Below are 19,021 nucleotides of genomic sequence, written 5' to 3'. Positions count from 1 at the left end.
CACACACACGTCACACACAGACAGACACGCACACGCACACGGTCACGCACACACAGTCACAGACAGGAGTTTTGAACATCAGGAACGAGCGGGAGTGTGTGACACTTGTTAGCACACACACTAAGCACAAGCACGAGTGTGCACGATTGTTGTTGTTGTTCGGTGAACCGGTGACATTTCAGTTGGGTAAGGAAAACCGTATGGAAAGTACACGTTATTCGCACAAATACACATTAGAGAATGTGAAGTTGGTTTATCGTACTTTCTAGAAACGACTGGAAAGGCCAGCCAGAGTCATGGTGGAAGCTCCCGGTTAGCAGCTATAGCTAGCTAGCTAAACGTTGCTAAACAATAACACACTAATGTGGCTGGTGGTGCGAAAACCTGCTAATTAGAACGGCGTACTCGGGGTTTGAATGACAGTCGTCGTCAACAACGTTTATTTGTGACGTGTCGTTAAATGTTCATAGGTTCAGGTATTTGAAGCAACATTTGCCCCGGTTAGCTACCGTTTTCTATGAAAAACGGCATGTCAGCTGTTTCATAGAAACGTTGTCTCCCAGCCAGGGAAAATCAAGGTTACCTTTTAGCTAAATGCATAATATAGTAGGTCTATTTACACCGTGTCCTTGATTTATTCAGAGCTATGATTACGATTACGGTCAGTTCCCCTCGATTACATTCTTGTGATGATGATACTGGACGTGTATATATAGTAGGCAGCCAGCCATGGTGTTGACAAGATTTAATGTAAGTCAAATGTGTTTTTGTCTAGATGTCCTGACATGGCGACAGATATTGTTGCACAGTTGGCCGACTCCTTGGCCAAGACTGGAGTGGAGGAGGATTCTCTAGAGTTGAGCTACAAAGGTCAAGGCAGGAAGCTGGATAATGCTGCTTCTGGTGAGTGACTGTGTGTGACAGACATCCATCTCTCCCTGGTATCTATTCTACCAACACACTATTTATTGATGCCAGCGAACAACAGGATAAATCATAATCTATGTAGCTAGGATTTGGATGACAGTTTTGGGGGATTTGGATGACAGTTTTTGTTTTGACAGTTAAGGCTCATTCATAGTCTGGATTTTTGGTGGTGAGGTGACCACCGGAGCTGAAATAGCGTTGAGCGGTGGTGAGTAAAAACAGAGAGAAGGGCTGGGGAGGTGGCGGTGGTTTTCTCTTCACCGAGGCTCGTGACGTCATGTTGTAGTTCGGTGGTCACCTCACCACCGGATCGGTGGTCACCTGAAGTGCCCTTGAACAAGGCATTGAACCACTACGATGAAATGTTCTATGAGCAGGGCCTGGCTGGAAACAAGTTCTTGAGCTTAGCCCAGATACCCTGGGTAAATATAGTAATCATTTCATTTAATTTCACCTCGCCACCGGAGCGGTGGTCACTCACCACCGAGAATCCAGACTATGAATAACGCTTTACAGTACTGTCATCTTTAACCCTTTCTACTTCCCGTCTCCTGGCCCTCACCTTCAGTGGCAGAAATAGTGCAGGACATAAAGGAGTTCCAGGGTTTACAAGCTCTACGGTTGGAGGGAAACACCATCGGGGTGGAGGCAGCACAGGCCATCGCTAAGGCCCTTGAGACCAAGCATGATTTAAAGGTTTGTTCTCTTTCACTCATGTATTATTTTTTTTTGTGGCTGGATAAAGCTGTCATGCTGGCAGGGCCCAGACAGTCTAAATCCCTGCATGCTCCATCACACTTTGGTGATGTGACTTTGGTCATTTGGGTTTATGTCATTGTAGAACATTACATGGCTTTACATTTTTGAAAAAAGGAAATTTGCATCTCATCTCTATTTTTCAGTATTGTTACTGGAGTGACATGTTCACTGGACGCCTACGCGCTGAGATCCCTGCAGCCTTGGTGAGACACTGCTTCTAATGTGTTCGTACCATTTGTAACCAAGCCATTTATTGCATGAATTCAGGATAAAGGGTCCTATATTTGTTGAGAAAATATACATTACCCCTTACATTATGAGACACTTTCATATGTGTGTGTGTGGGGGGGGGGGGGGGGGGGTCGTGTGTGGTCAAAACACTTCATGAGACAACAGCTAAAATTCATTTTAGGCTTCTTTTCTGCTGAGGTACATCATCAATCTTAACCAAAAATGTCTCAAGCCCCTTCCCTTTGTTGAAACCCTCTGAATCATTTTCTCAGCGATGCTCTCCTTTGTGAATCTCCTACTTTGATTTCCCTGGGTCATGTACTATTCCTAAACCTGCATTCGCTCTGCATTCATCAAACATTGGAAAATGTGTGGCCTTCCCTGTCCCTTTCACACCATTCTGATTCTACTCTTTTCACATGTTATTCTTGTGTCATATTCTAGAATTCTCTCGGTGATGCCGTGAAGATTGCAGGCGCCAGGCTCACTGTTCTAGATCTCAGTGACAATGCTTTTGGACCCGACGGGGTGAAGGGCATCGAGAAGCTACTTAAAAGCTCTGCCTGCCACACGCTACAAGAACTGCGGCTCAACAACTGTGGCATGGGCATCGGAGGGGGCAAGGTGAGAGACCAACCACTGTCAAGCCTGCAGGTCTGGTAATCGCTGTCAATTGTGCAAGCAATGGTTAGAGGGGTGGTGAATAAAAATGCCGTAGTCACATCTGTGGGCACGGGGAAATCATGGAATGGTTTTAACTAGTCTTAGAATCTCATATTCCCCTATTTCGACTGGGATTTATGGGTCGAATGAATGAGTACAGTATTTGGTTTGGAACAGACCCCTCTTCTATCTTTCCGTCATAGTGACATTGTCCTGCATCAGATCATATGTCCCGATCCAAATCAGGTTCCCCAATAGTCTCTTCTGTTTTTTTGTTTTTTTTTAAGTCTGTCCGTGTTGCGCTCCTTCCTCTCTGCAGACTCCGGCTGCTCCTCATCCTCACCGGCCCCCTACTCTTCATCCTCCTCTTTTAGGATTCTGTCCCTTGTCATTTGGAACGGCCAGATCGTCTCGTTTCCCTGCCTCTTGTCCTTCATCCTTCTCCTCCTACTGCTCCTCTTTCTCAGCAGAATACTTCTCTTCTCTGCAGGCTCTCCTTCTCCCTCCTCTTTCTCCTCATATCAGACTGGTCCTCCTGGTCCTTCTCCCTCCTCTTTCTCCTCATATCAGGCTGGGCCTCCTGGTCCTTCTCCCTCCTCTTTCTCCTCATATCAGACTGGGCCTCCTGGTCCTTCTCCCTCCTCTTTCTCCTCATATCAGGCTGGGCCTCCTGGTCCTTCTCCCTCCTCTTTCTCCTCATATCAGGCTGGGCCTCCTGGTCCTTCTCCCTCCTCTTTCTCCTCATATCAGGCTGGGCCTCCTGGTCCTTCTCTCTCCTCTTTCTCCTCATATCAGGCTGGGCCTCCTGGTCCTTCTCCCTCCTCTTTCTCCTCATATCAGGCTGGGCCTCCTGGTCCTTCTCCCTCCTCTTTCTCCTCATATCAGGCTGGGCCTCCTGGTCCTTCTCCCTCCCCTTTCTCCTCATATCAGGCTGCTGGTCTCCAGGGAGAAGGACCTCCTGGTCCTTCTCCCTCCTCTTTCTCCTCATATCAGGCTGGGCCTCCTGGTCCTTCTCCTCGCCCGGTTGGCTAGGCTGGTCCTCCATTGCATTGTGTCAATGAGAATACAGGGCAAAATAAATCACCATGGCAATTGGCACATTTATTGCCCCACAGATATGAGACATTTCTGTTTTGTAAACGCAAGGTTTTATGAACATGCTTGATGTAATTGAGCCCTGTTACACTATCGTTTCACGAGCCCATTAAGAACAGACTTGAATTTGTTTATAACTACTATGTAGTAGGCTTACGCAATAGTCTTTATTTATTTATTTTTGTGAGGATACAGTTTAGTTTTTTGTCTTTTTAATTTCTATTGGCATTGTCATTTATTCTCCATAGTTCTTGTATAAAATATTCCAGAGACTAATGCAAAATACTGAACTATGACCCACCCAAACTCCTAAACCATGACTAATTATAATAGCCCCCTCCCTCCCCTGCTAGAGTGGACAAAAACGGATATACAAAAACGTACATACTTTATGTGGGTAGTTTTTAAAAGTTTAAAATCAAGGAAATTTCAGTGGGATGTGAACTTGTTTGCTGTGTCGAAAATGTACTGGACACTGAATTTTGTGAACAGCCCTAATAAAATAAATAATGCTCTGTGTTTTTGTGCACAGATCTTGGCTGCTGCACTGACGGAGTGCCATGAAAAGTCCAGTGCCGAGGGTGCCCCGCTCCGCCTGAAGGTGTTCATTGCAGGCAGGAACCGCCTGGAGAACGACGCTGCCACAGCTCTGGCGCAGGCCTTCCAGGTAGAGTTGACACGTAACTGCATTTTGGAGCTTTGTTTTAACACTTCAGAGGGCTTTAAATTAATATATCCAATATGCCGAGGCTGCCGAGATTGTTTTAATTACCGTTTGGAGCATACGCCGAAGTATTTGCACCTTTGATCCATAAAAATCCCCCTGAAAATAGTTCCACCGTCGCGATCCGGAACAATAGGCGGTGAGAGCTGCTGGAGTGCAGTTGAAACTACCGTTCACTTGCATTGAACTCATTTTCCCAGAAGCCCTTGCAGCCCAGAGCACGGGTCGATTTCCGGTTTCGTCATCATAACGCAACAGCCTCTTCACCAGGTCCGCGACAAATCCGCAATTTCTTTTTAATTATTAAAAAACTGCAAATTAAACAAAATTTGTGCATGTACAACTTCCTGGTCTCAACTGCGTATGTTTCTTTCCTTCCATGGAGCAACATGGCGTCCTCCGTACGGTCTTCGCTTCTCGTCCTCTTTAGATAGTACTTGCCGTAAACCAGGAAGTGAATGGCTGCATGCACAGCAAAACGGTTCCCGGGACGGAAGGTGTTGCCTAGCAACGGCAGCTGTCAAAAAATGGATTTTAGCGATTGCGCTTTATACCATTAAAAAGGACCTGAAGACGTGTCCACATGTCCTGGGCCTCCTACGGGTGTAATTATGAAGACGTGTGGACACGTCCTATAAATAGATTAATTAATCCTGGCGGGGGTATGGGGTAACATCAAGCAGTCCTCTTGAGCCATTCAATATTCATGACTACTATACAGTCAATGACATGCTATTGCTATTGACTGTCATTTTCCTGTCTAATCACACAGATACGGTAATAATCCTGCGTTGTAGTTAATCCTAGCTACTATAAACTTTGTTATAATTGACTTAATTACTTCCCAGCTGATGGGCAGCCTGGAGGAGGTTCACATGCCCCAGAATGGCATCAACCATGGCGGTGTGACAGCATTGGCCAATGCCATGGAGCACAACCCAGGCCTCCGTGTCCTCAACCTGAATGACAACACTTTCACCAAGAGGGGGGCTATCGCCATGGCGCAGGTACGTTAGCACTGTGGAGACCAGCTTTGTGGCGCAGGTACGTTAGCACTGTGGAGACCAGCTTTGTGGCGCAGGTACGTTAGCACTGTGGAGACCAGCTTTGTGGCGCAGGTACGTTAGCACTGTGGAGACCAGCTTTGTGGCGCAGGTACGTTGGCACTGTGGAGACCAACTTTGTGGCGCAGGTACGTTAGCACTGTGGAGACCAGCTTTGTGGCGCAGGTACGTTAGCACTGTGGAGACCAGCTTTGTGGCGCAGGTACGTTGGCACTGTGGAGACCAGCTTTGTGGCACAGGTACGTTAGCACTGTGGAGACCAGCTTTGTGGCGCAGGTACGTTGGCACTGTGGAGACCAGCTTTGTGGCGCAGGTACGTTAGCACTGTGGAGACCAGCTTTGTGGCGCAGGTACGTTAGCACTGTGGAGACCAGCTTTGTGGCGCAGGTACGTTAGCACTGTGGAGACCAGCTTTGTGGCGCAGGTACGTTAGCACTGTGGAGACCAGCTTTGTGGCGCAGGTACGTTAGCACTGTGGAGACCAGCTTTGTGGCGCAGGTACGTTAGCACTGTGGAGACCAGCTTTGTGGCGCAGGTACGTTAGCACTGTGGAGACCAGCTTTGTGGCGCAGGTACGTTAGCACTGTGGAGACCAGCTTTGTGGCGCAGGTACGTTAGCACTGTGGAGACCAGCTTTGTTGAACGGACGTAACGAAAAACATGAGGGCCTTTCTCGGCCCCACCTCTCTCCCTGTGTTTTAGGATCCAAGATGGCCGCAGCACCAGGAGGGGGTGGGGCAGAGGTGAGCGGGCGGGGTCGACATATGACCTTACTGGGCTGCATTCAAGACACTTGCCTTGTGTCTGACACCTGACTTGTGTCTGAACACAGCTTTAATGGATGTGTTCTGCCCCCCTACCCCCCATCAAACAAAATGTTTGGTCAAACCATATGGGGTTCCATTGGAAATGCATTGGAGTGGCCATTAAACACAGACACAAGACAAGCACAAGACAGGTGTCTTGAATTTGTGAATGCAGCCCAGTAAGGCTGCGGCCATCTTGGATCCTAAAACACAGGGAGAGAGGTGGGGCCGAGAAAGGCCCATACAAATACAATGGGGAATAACATAACTTTCTTTCAATTTTGTTTTTTAAAACTTTTATGAGTGAGTAAGTGGTGCTTTGTTTAATACTGTATTTGCATTTTGCAGGGGAGAAAAAAAGGGCTAAAAAGCATTCAAATCACTGCAAACCTTTTTAACGCTACACAAATCTGTATCCCTCTCTTAGGCCCTGAAACATTTACGCAATGTGCAGGTGATAAACTTTGGAGACTGCCTGGTGCGGTCTGAAGGAGCCATGGCTATCGCAGAAACGCTGGCAGAAGGACTACCAAGTCTAAAGGTAAAAGCATTATAATACACAGAAACGCTGGCAGAAGGACTACCAAGTCTAAAGGTAAAAGCATTATAATACACAGACACGCTGGCAGAAGGACTACCAAGTCTAAAGGTAAAAGCATTATAATACACAGACACGCTGGCAGAAGGACTACCAAGTCTAAAGGTAAAAGCATTATAATACACAGACACGCTGGCAGAAGGACTACCAAGTCTAAAGGTAAAAGCATTATAATACACAGACACGCTTGACCTGAATTAACCCATTTTGGGCGGGAACCCCTGTTGGTGTTTCAAGCATTATGTTATACTTTAGCTATTGAAAAATAGCAGATCTACAAGCTCATAGCGCGGCACCAAGTGCCGCGCTATGAGCTTGTAGGTCTGCTATTTTTGAAAAATCGTGAAAATGTGGCGCAAATCTTTGAATATATATTCTTTCAGCGCGAGCGTTTTTAACTCAAATCTTTGCTTCTGGGGGGTCCCTGGAACAACATATTTTGAGATGGGGTCGGTGGCCAATCACATATAATTCTAGGGGTCCTTGACATGAAATAGTTTGAGAATCACTGACATAGAAAGTTAGAAACATAGGTTTTTCAGAAAACTGTCATGATTTGAAGACATTTTTTTAATTTCGACGTCAGGTCAAAATGGGATAATTATAGACACATGGTCTAAATGTCGATGATAAACTGATATTGTACTAATCTCATCTGTACGGTGACATTGATTTGATAGATCTTTACTTGAGGTTAACCCATTTAGGCCTGACGTCGAAATAAATAAAAAGTCTTCTGAAAGAATATATTTTCAAAGATTTGTGCCTCATTTTCACGATATTTCAAAAATAGCAGACCTACAAGCTCATAGCGCGCCACCGAGTGGCGCGCTATAAGCTTGTAGATCTGCTATTTTTCAATAGCTAAAGTATAACATAATGCTTAGTTAAAACACCAAAAGGGGTTCCCGTCCAGAATGGGGTGTAAGCTATACAAATATATTAAAATATAAATGAATATCTGGGTAGTTAAAATGTCAAATTAAAAAGGAAGAAGGATGCAGGAAAAGAGAGGAGAGGTCGTCTAACTCTTTTTCTTCCCGCAAATCCATTTTGTAATCTGTGGGATAGGAGCTGAATCTGTGTTTTGTAATCTGTGGGATAGGAGCTGAATCTGTGTTTTGTAATCTGTGGGATAGGAGCTGAATCTGTGTTTTGTAATCTGTGGGATAGGAGCTGAATCTGTGTTTTGTAATCTGTGGGATAGGAGCTGAATCTGTGTTTTGTAATCTGTGGGATAGGAGCTGAATCTGTGTTTTGTAATCTGTGGGATAGGAGCTGAATCTGTGTTTTGTAATCTGTGGGATAGGAGCTGAATCTGTGTTTTGTAATCTGTGGGATAGGAGCTGAATCTGTGTTTTGTAATCTGTGGGATAGGAGCTGAATCTGTGTTTTGTAATCTGTGGGATAGGAGCTGAATCTGTGTTTTGTAATCTGTGGGATAGGAGCTGAATCTGTGTTTTGTAATCTGTGGGATAGGAGCTGAATCTGTGTTTTGTAATCTGTGGGATAGGAGCTGAATCTGTGTTTTGTAATCTGTGGGATAGGAGCTGAATCTGTGTTTTGTAATCTGTGGGATAGGAGCTGAATCTGTGTTTTGTAATATGTGGGATAGGAGCTGAATCTGTGTTTTGTAATCTGTGGGATAGGAGCTGAATCTGTGTTTTGTAATCTGTGGGATAGGAGCTGAATCTGTGTTTTGTAATCTGTGGGATAGGAGCTGAATCTGTGTTTTGTAATCTGTGGGATAGGAGCTGAATCTGTGTTTTGTAATCTGTGGGATAGGAGCTGAATCTGTGTTTTGTAATCTGTGGGATAGGAGCTGAATCTGTGTTTTGTAATCTGTGGGATAGGAGCTGAATCTGTGTTTTGTAATCTGTGGGATAGGAGCTGAATCTGTGTTTTGTAATCTGTGGGATAGGAGCTGAATCTGTGTTTTGTAATCTGTGGGATAGGAGCTGAATCTGTGTTTTGTAATCTGTGGGATAGGAGCTGAATCTGTGTTTTGTAATCTGTGGGATAGGAGCTGAATCTGTGTTTTGTAATCTGTGGGATAGGAGCTGAATCTGTGTTTTGTAATCTGTGGGATAGGAGCTGAATCTGTGTTTTGTAATCTGTGGGATAGGAGCTGAATCTGTGTTTTGTAATCTGTGGGATAGGAGCTGAATCTGTGTTTTGTAATCTGTGGGATAGGAGCTGAATCTGTGTTTTGTAATCTGTGGGATAGGAGCTGAATCTGTGTTTTGTAATCTGTGGGATAGGAGCTGAATCTGTGTTTTGTAATCTGTGGGATAGGAGCTGAATCTGTGTTTTGTAATCTGTGGGATAGGAGCTGAATCTGTGTTTTGTAATCTGTGGGATAGGAGCTGAATCTGTGTTTTGTAATCTGTGGGATAGGAGCTGAATCTGTGTTTTGTAATCTGTGGGATAGGAGCTGAATCTGTGTTTTGTAATCTGTGGGATAGGAGCTGAATCTGTGTTTTGTAATCTGTGGGATAGGAGCTGAATCTGTGTTTTGTAATCTGTGGGATAGGAGCTGAATCTGTGTTTTGTAATCTGTGGGATAGGAGCTGAATCTGTGTTTTGTAATCTGTGGGATAGGAGCTGAATCTGTGTTTTGTAATCTGTGGGATAGGAGCTGAATCTGTGTTTTGTAATCTGTGGGATAGGAGCTGAATCTGTGTTTTGTAATCTGTGGGATAGGAGCTGAATCTGTGTTTTGTAATCTGTGGGATAGGAGCTGAATCTGTCTTTTGTAATCTGTGGGATAGGAGCTGAATCTGTCTTTTGTAATCTGTGGGATAGGAGCTGAATCTGTGTTTTGTAATCTGTGGGATAGGAGCTGAATCTGTGTTTTGTAATCTGTGGGATAGGAGCTGAATCTGTGTTTTGTAATCTGTGGGATAGGAGCTGAATCTGTGTTTTGTAATCTGTGGGATAGGAGCTGAATCTGTGTTTTGTAATCTGTGGGATAGGAGCTGAATCTGTGTTTTGTAATCTGTGGGATAGGAGCTGAATCTGTGTTTTGTAATCTGTGGGATAGGAGCTGAATCTGTGTTTTGTAATCTGTGGGATAGGAGCTGAATCTGTGTTTTGTAATCTGTGGGATAGGAGCTGAATCTGTGTTTTGTAATCTGTGGGATAGGAGCTGAATCTGTGTTTTGTAATCTGTGGGATAGGAGCTGAATCTGTGTTTTGTAATCTGTGGGATAGGAGCTGAATCTGTGTTTTGTAATCTGTGGGATAGGAGCTGAATCTGTGTTTTGTAATCTGTGGGATAGGAGCTGAATCTGTGTTTTGTAATCTGTGGGATAGGAGCTGAATCTGTGTTTTGTAATCTGTGGGATAGGAGCTGAATCTGTGTTTTGTAATCTGTGGGATAGGAGCTGAATCTGTGTTTTGTAATCTGTGGGATAGGAGCTGAATCTGTGTTTTGTAATCTGTGGGATAGGAGCTGAATCTGTGTTTTGTAATCTGTGGGATAGGAGCTGAATCTGTGTTTTGTAATCTGTGGGATAGGAGCTGAATCTGTGTTTTGTAATCTGTGGGATAGGATCTGAATCTGTGTTTTGTAATCTGTGGGATAGGAGCTGAATCTGTGTTTTGTAATCTGTGGGATAGGAGCTGAATCTGTGTTTTGTAATCTGTGGGATAGGAGCTGAATCTGTGTTTTGTAATCTGTGGGATAGGAGCTGAATCTGTGTTTTGTAATCTGTGGGATAGGAGCTGAATCTGTGTTTTGTAATCTGTGGGATAGGAGCTGAATCTGTGTTTTGTAATCTGTGGGATAGGAGCTGAATCTGTGTTTTGTAATCTGTGGGATAGGAGCTGAATCTGTCTTTTGGGGAGATCACCGAGGAAGCTGCTCTGGCAGTAGCACAGGCAGTGAAGGGCCATGCCCAGCTGGAGAAGCTAGACCTGAATGGTATTCATGCACAACACATGACTCTGTTTCTACTGTTTCTGGTTCTATATACAAAAAGTAGATAAACAGGCTTTATACACATAAGTATGCCCATTTTTATGAATATGTTCTATATTTTGTATTACTTGTGTTAGCATGCTTTTTTCCATGGAATTTGGCATACCACATGTATAGAGATAATCTTCATAGCCTTATTAATGTTTTTATTTTCATATTTTGCCCCATTTCTTTAGGTAACGCCCTAGGTGAGGAAGGCTGTGATGCCCTGAGAGAAATCATGGACAGTATGAACATGGGAGATTTGTTAGGATCCCTGAGGTATGCAGTGTTTGGTTACATAGAATTTAGCGAATTTTCCATACTTCTACATTTTCTGTCTGATAATTGTTCTTATGGTAACACTAAGCTAGGGCCAAAATAAAATTGAGTTTCAGCACGTGCAAGGCCACAAACTACTTAATAATGTCTGTAGATCAGTTGAGTCAGACGTCTCAGTAGAAAAACCTTTCGTGTAGGTTTATATGTGTTGAAAAGTAGCTGTTTACTTTGCACGATGAGTAAACACCGCAGTGACTGCACAGTCGGCGCTGTTGGGAGATGACCCAGGTCATGGCACTTGAAAATCGAAAGGTTCCAGGTTTAATCTACCTCCTGTTTTGATGCTTGATGCTCTAGCTATCCCATTTCTGCAGGCTTGAATCTTTTCTGCGTCCGACTGCATAGACATGGTAACGCCCCGCCTGCCTCTGATTGGCCTACCGACACTGCCGGCCTTACCAGAGATTCCTCCGAGGTGGAGGATACATGCTGGATAGTCTGACACAAGGGCACGCGCGGCAGTAACTTTTATTTTTGTAGAAGAGGCAAACTAATATTGTTTATGCTGTTTGCTTTGATTGAATAATTGATTGTGTGTTCTAAATTAAGTGTTGATTATTGTGTAATTGTTTTGTTTGTGTAAACCTTTTAGTATAATAGTATTAGTTTACTATAAATTAGATTTTATACATGATAATCACACTTTATTTAGAACACACCCAAATCAAATCAGAGTATAACGTAACGTACGTGTTCAATCAATTATTCTATCAAAGCAAACGGCATAAACGATAATAGTTTGCCTCTTCTACAAAAATAAAAGTTACAAGTTAGTTACAAGGCTGGCTTGCAGCCTGTCGCGCGTGCCAAGCTGTCATTCTCGTCTGGTGAGACCATGGGGGCAAGACGGGCAGTGTCTGTAGACCAATCAGGCAGGTGGGGCGTTACGATGTCTATGCCCAGTGTCTGTAGACCAATCGGAGGCAGGCGGGGCGTTGCCATGTCTATGCTCGGACCGTCGTAGAATAGATTCACGCTTTCCGCAGCCCCTCTTGGCCATTCATTTTGACTTCTACATTAGTGTGTCACTCACTGTATCTTCTTTCTATTGAAGCTTTTACAATTATATTTGTAACAGATGCTAGGCCATGAATGCACATAGTATTAACCCATTTTGGGCGGGAACCCCTTTTGGTGTTTTAAGCATACTGTTTTACTTCAGCTATTGAATAGCAGATCTACAAGCTCATAGCGCGGCACCGAGTGCCGCGCTACGAGCTTGTAGGTCTGCTATTTTTTGAAAATTGCGTAAATGTGGCGCAAATCTTTGAATATATATTCTTTCAGAGCAAACGTTTATAACTCAAATATTTGCTTCTGGGGGGTTCCTGGAACAACATATTTTCAGATGGGGGGGGGGGGGGGGGTCGGCGGCCAATTACATATACATTTTGGGGTCCTTGACATGAAATATTGAGCACCACTGATACAGAAAGGTATTTCAGAAAACTCTCAGGATTTAGAAGACATTTTTTAAATTTCGACGTCGGGCCTAAATGGGTTAAATCACTGCCAGTGTAATAACTGAAACTCATTGTTCATTTTCTGCAGTGATGATGAGGGTGAACCAGAAGATGATGAGGACGGTGATGAAGATGATGATGAAGAAGACGATGAGGATGTAGATGAGGAGGAAGAGGAGGAGGAGGAGGAAGAAGACGAAGAAGAGGAGGAGGAGGAGGAGGAAGAGGGAAGTGGTGTTAACCAGGTAAACAAAGATGACGATCAGGTCAATACTTTAATATTTCAGCTATTCAAAAAATATCCGATCTACACGCTTACAACACAACACATTGCAAGCTTGTAGATCAACAATTTTTGAAAACTTGAAAAATGTGTAATAATTCTGAAGATTTTCAACAGCCAAACCTTGTTCCTGGCACAGAATCCTTTCAAACTGGTGGTCTGCGGCCAAATATCTATTTTGGGGTCCATCGCCTGAAAATGCTTGTGAACCACTGCTCTAAATATGACCCATTGATTTGCAAAGAGCGATCATGCTTGACATGACCTAAGATCAGGCCTGTGCAGCACATGCCCCTAAAATAAAATGACATTACTATAAAATCATTGTACATTATCTGTTAAAGCTACTAGTCATGATCTCTGTCTTGAGTTGACGTGTTATTTTAGTGCTCTAGTTTGATGATGACGTTTGCTCCTGTCTCTCCCCGGTCAGTTGTCCACGCCTCCCTCAGCCCCACGACCTCCTGATGTCTCGTCCTTCCTCAGTTTCCCTTCCCCTGATAAGCTTCTCAAACTGGGAGACAAGAGAGCACTGCTCATTGAACAACAGGTAAATAGATACAGGCACTCTGTCACACACACACACACACACACACACACACACACACACACACACACACACACACACACACACACACACACACACACACACACACACACACACACACACAAACATGTGCCCACTTTAGGACTCTGCCGTTGTAAATAATACTTAACCCATTTTGACCTGAGATCAGATTCTAAAAATGTCTTCTACATCCTGACAGTTTTCTGAAAAAGCTATGTTTCTATGTCAGTCGTAAATAGCAGACCTACAAGCTCATAGCGCGCCACTCGGTGGCGCGCTATGAGCTTGTAGATCTGCTATTTTTCAATAGCTAAAGCATAACATAATGCTAACACCAAAAGGGGTTCCCGCCCAAAATGGGTTAAGTCAATATGTTATGAAAATAGATGCTTTGTTCTACTGTGTCTACGTACAGTAGTAGCAAATGTTTAGGAAAGTGCTTTGCTGGAGACATGACCTCTTCAGCCCAGTCATCAACACATCCCTTCCTGCATGTTCATGGGGCGACTGTGGCTCAAGAGGTAGAGCAGGTCGTCCAATGATCCATGGGTCGGCGGTTCGAATCCCGGCTCCTCCTGTCTACATGTCGAAGTGTCCTTGGGCAAGACACTGAACCCCAAATTGCTCCCGATGTGCTGGTTGGTACCTTGCATGGCTTCCGCCGCAATCGGTGTATGAATTATGTGTGAATGGGTGAATGTAATGCACAATCTATGGTAAAGCGCCTTGGATAAAGGCGCTATATAAAAATGCACCATTTTCTTTTTTGTTCAGGTGGATGTGTCCAGCGACATGAAGACAGCAGAGGCCTTCCTCAAAATCTCCTCTGTGTACAAAGACGATGATGAGGATGTTAAGATTGCTGTGTTGGACAGTATTGGTAAGTGTAGCCTGTACTATTACCGTAGATATGTTTACTGTACACACAAAGGCATGGAGGAACGTCACTTACGACAAATTGCTTTGACCTAGCAACCTGTTCTTTTGTTTTAAAATAAATGTACTTTATTACCTTCAGCATTTCCAAGGTTTTGTTATGAATTTCCACTGTTTGACCTTTAAAATTTTGTTCCGCACAGATGCAGTTCTGAAGAAAGCATTTGCCACTCCATCCTTCCAAGGTTACAACTTTGTATCATCTTTGTTAGTTCTCCTCGGACTTATCAAGGTATGCTTAACCCATTTTGGGCGGGAACCCCTTTTGGTGTTTTAAACATTATGTTAAACTTTAGCAACAAAACATTATTTTCAGATGGGGTTCAGAGGCCAATTACATATAATTTTTGGGGTCCTTGACATGAAATATTTAGCACCAATGATATAGAAACATAGGTATTTCAGAAAACTGGAGGATTTAGAAGACATTTTTTAAATTTCGACGTCAGGCAAACGTGATGGAACACCTAATCAAGACACGGCCAAAGCATTTCCGGGGGTCCCCAGCTAGGCTAGCACTTCTCATGGGATATTATCGGTCATTGTGGCTACATCTGTCATTAAAAAAAATTATTAAAAAAAAAATCAAATATCTTACTTATAATGAAATTGAGTTGATGTGTTTTTGAGGGGCGCTAGCCCCTCCTATGCCCAGCTTTGTGTGTTTGTACCACGGAAATGATTTGATTGGCTGAGCACGGAATGTGATGTGTGATGATAAGAGCGCCCCTCAGAGTTTTTTAAGGGTAACTTTTGTATGATCGCAATATTACAGGTGAGCTTTTACTGTCATTAATGGCATATTCATGGCGTGCCATTAATGACGGTAAAGCACACCCTCTCATGTAAATATTGCTTAAATCAATTATTGTGAAAACATGTCAGTCATGCCATTATAGTGTGAGTGCATGACTCTCTCACTGTTACTTACTCTAGTCTTTATTTGTGACTAAATTTGACTGAGGGACTGCCATTGGATTCTTTTGAATTTTCGTTTTTTCACATCATATGAAAGCAGGGAATCATAGCTTCAAATTGACATATTGGTCTTTTGGAGATATGGCTATAGAGTAATGTCTTGCAGAAAACAGCATGTTGAGAAAACGGGCTTGAAAGGTTCACTTCTGTGGTCTCTAACATTACACCTAGCTACATGTTTAAGCATTTATTTCATATTTACATGTCGATTTCAGCTCTGACACTTATTTCAGACATGCTCTAGTGTGTGAAGAGTCTTACTAATTAACTAATTTTGAAAGAAATAAAAAAATAAGTTTTTCTCCTCTGGTGAAAAGCTGTAATTTGCGCGATGGCAGTCTCTCAGTCAAATCTGGTCACATTTATCCTCACTTCACTTCTTCCCCGCTGTTTTTCTAAATACATTTGACCCTCTTCCTTACTATTCAACCTTTTCCTCTTAGTCTATTCACCACTTACTTTCCTTTCCTTTCTTTCCTTTCCATTCCTGTCTCCAACTCAACCATTTTCTAACCTCTCACAGAGATTAAAATAGAAAACGCAGTTTATAGTTAAGGGACGCAATAAAACAACGACCTCTGCATCCACGGGATGCACTACTGTACTGTTTTTATTTTAGTTTATTTTGCTAGCTTTAGTTATAATAATCATTTCTTCTTCTGTTTTCTACATGAATATTACCACATTATAACCATATAAAATGAAATGGGAGTTAAATGCTGCAATTTGTAAAAATGGCAAAATATGACTCCTAATGTCGTTGAAGTGGGACTCATAAAATGTCCCTGGGACTCATCTAAAAGACCATCCCTGCATCCCGGGATTCATTACATTGAAACCCTATTTACATCACTGCTCTCACTTCTCTTCATTTCTCCGTCCTAACTAACGCCTTCATCCTCTGCCCTGACAGAGCGAGGACAAGGTGAAACCTGTGCGTGTTGTTCAGGGTCCTAACTAACACCTTCATCCTCTGCCCTGACAGAGTGAGGACAAGGTGAAACCTGTGCGTGTTGTTCAGGGTCCTAACTAACGCCTTCATCCTCTGCCCTGACAGAGCGAGGACAAGGTGAAACCTGTGCTTGTTTTTCCTGGTCCTAAACTAACGCCTTCATCCTCTGCCCTGACAGAGCGAGGACAAGGTGAAACCTGTGTGTGTTGTTCAGGGTCCTAACTAACGCCTTCATCCTCTGCCCTGACAGAGCGAGGACAAGGTGAAACCTGTGCGTGTCGTTCCTGGTCACCTCCAGGCCCTGGAGCATGTCGTGAGACAGGACTACTTCCCCAAGGAGAACGTAGCGGTGCTGGAAGCCTTCATGTCCCGGTAAGGACGTGGCTGAGTGAGACACCAGGCAGCTCCCAGGTACCCCGTCATTCCCACTTAAAAACACCTTCTTGGATAATGAACTGAAATTATTACATTCACTTAACTCAAAAAACCAACAACGTGGGGAAAAGCGGCACTCCAAAATAAAACATGCTTGCATCTTTTATTTTTGGAGTGCTGTTTCTTTTTGTTAAGTTATATTTAAAGCTGAGCACCCGCTGCTTTAACCGAGGGCGGTTTCCAGAGGAAGCGCACCTGCTTTTCTTTCTTTACCGTTATTACATTCACTGTTGGTAATGCAGTGGTGGAGTACATAGGATCACTGGTTGGTTGAAAGGTGTACCAGGGAATGGGTCTATCCTTTTATTCTCTTCTTCTTTTTTAACTGTCTGGTATCAGTGGTCATTTGATATTAAGTCAGTAATGACATTGGTGTTTATATAGTGTTTAAAACTGTCCATAATGTGTTGTGTAATCCAGAGACAGCAAGGCCCTGGAGTCATCTGGCAATTCCCGAAGCAGCCTACAGTCCACACTGCGGGGAATCCTGCCTTGAAGAGCTGAGAACCACCAGAGGACTCGCAAAATGAATGAGTTCACACTGAACAACAACCGCTGAGAGTTTACATATACCGACGACGGACCTTAACGAAAAAGTCCCATTGCCTATATTCACACGGAGGCCGTCATGCCGAGTTTGATGTCAAAAGGAAAATGGTTTGAATATGGTTAAAGGGGCATTCCACTCATTTTCAACATTTTACTATGTCATTAATGTACCTTAGAGCTGTTGTGTGGAAATAATAATAAAGTTCCCCCATTCTGTGTTTCCTAGAACTAGAGATCTGGAAAAAAAATCATTAACATGGTGAAACACATCTTGATGATGTCATCAAGATGTGTTTCACCATGTTAATGATTTTTTTCATACTTACAGTTCTAGGAAACACAGAATGGGGGGACTTTTTTATTATTTCCACACAACAGCTCTAAGGTATATTAATGACATAGTAAAATGTTGAAAATGGGTGGTTTTCCCCTTTAATGAGACAAAACTTGAAGCACACACGGAGCACAGCCACACGCAAAGGGATGGAGCACAATCAGCCAGCGCAAACTGCCCTTCCTGCAGAATTATCGAGCAGAATTCTGGACTCTTCAATTTGCCATGATGTCATGTGGCTTTAGTGGGTGGACTGATATTTCCTACCACACTGACTCAAAAGGACATTGAGTTAAGATTTTCCTTTGTACGGTATCGGTCTACTGAATAGGAGAACATGACTACCCTCAATCACTTTATTTATTGCTTATAGTTAGAATTCGTACTTTGTGGATTAATGACCATCAGCTGTTCTTTTATTTCATATTTACCATGTTTACCTCTATTGTTCTATTGTTGTGAAGTGCTTATGAAATTTAATGGGAGGAAAAAGGAAAAATACAAACAAATAAATACAAAGTGTTATATCTATACGAGCGTTGAGTGGCCTTTTACTTGTTTTTTTAATGTGATAGAGTTCTGTTTGATTGAAGTATTTATTAACAGTTTGCAGAATGACAGTACATTTCAAGTACAACTCAATACAAAAACTGTCAACTGTGAGTGGACGACACCATAAAGTATTACACTTGTTTACAAGAGGGTCCACCATTTTCAATTCATCACAACATTTCGAGACGTACAAATATACACTTCTATATAGCCAGTAGGAGGTAAAAAGGGGAGAAAATACTATTCTCTCTCTGTGTGTGTGTGTGTGTGTGTGTGTGTGTGAGAGAATAAAGGCTGGTTCCATTCAACTGATATCCTGCAACTGCCAGGCATTCAATCCAGTGACTTTTATGCTTTGAATATTTCAGACAACACAAGTTGGTGTTTTATCAACCAATGGTCTGGGTGACTGGGTCGCAATTCGTCACAGTGCAACACTTAGTTTAGCTTGGAACTAGTGTGTTCCGTTTTCTCTAGTGCTGTTTGACAATATGCTGGGGCACTTGTTCCTCTTGAGGAGAGAATGAGATTAAAGCCAATCATCGCTACAAAATAGAAGTGAGATGTCATGACGGCCGCAAGTCTTGCACTCATAAGGCTTTCAACCTTTTCTGAAAGCCTTTGTGAATGTTCTGGTGCAAACCCGACAGCAGATCTACAAGCTCGTAGCGCGGCACCGAGTGCCGCGCTATGAGCTTGTAGGTCTGCTGGTCGGGTTTGTTTTTACTGGGACTATAAACATCATGGCCTTCCATTCTGTTTGGTTTTTATTGAAATGATGAACCCTAGGTTTCAGAATCG

At 43.2% G+C, this 19,021-nt stretch overlaps 1 protein-coding gene across 2 annotated transcripts; it reads left to right on the top strand.

Annotated features, from left to right (window-relative positions):
- Nucleotides 1–29: 29 nt before the first annotated feature.
- LOC306936660 (ran GTPase-activating protein 1-like) lies at nt 30–18,199 on the top strand. 2 transcript variants are annotated; one of them, XM_079520246.1, is made up of 16 exons: nt 30–186; nt 776–903; nt 1,496–1,623; nt 1,830–1,889; nt 2,362–2,541; nt 4,208–4,342; nt 5,248–5,406; nt 6,697–6,810; nt 10,693–10,792; nt 11,026–11,110; nt 12,722–12,878; nt 13,350–13,466; nt 14,259–14,364; nt 14,564–14,652; nt 16,601–16,722; nt 17,206–18,199. In XM_079520246.1, exons 2-16 carry the CDS (start codon nt 786–788, stop codon nt 17,279–17,281), a joined length of 1,746 nt encoding a protein of 581 aa, XP_079376372.1. In that variant the 5' UTR covers nt 30–186; nt 776–785; the 3' UTR covers nt 17,282–18,199. The 2 variants fall into 2 exon arrangements, with proteins under 2 accessions (XP_079376372.1, XP_079376373.1); XM_079520247.1 differs by having other exon boundaries at nt 31–186; nt 16,601–16,761.
- Nucleotides 18,200–19,021: the final 822 nt, after the last annotated feature.

Source organism: Electrona antarctica (assembly GCF_951216825.1).
Source record: "Electrona antarctica genome assembly, chromosome: 14".
NCBI classification, from domain to species: Eukaryota; Metazoa; Chordata; class Actinopteri; order Myctophiformes; family Myctophidae; genus Electrona; species Electrona antarctica.
The sequence above is the reverse complement of the archived record's forward strand: the minus strand, read 5'-3'. Positions and strand labels throughout refer to the sequence as shown.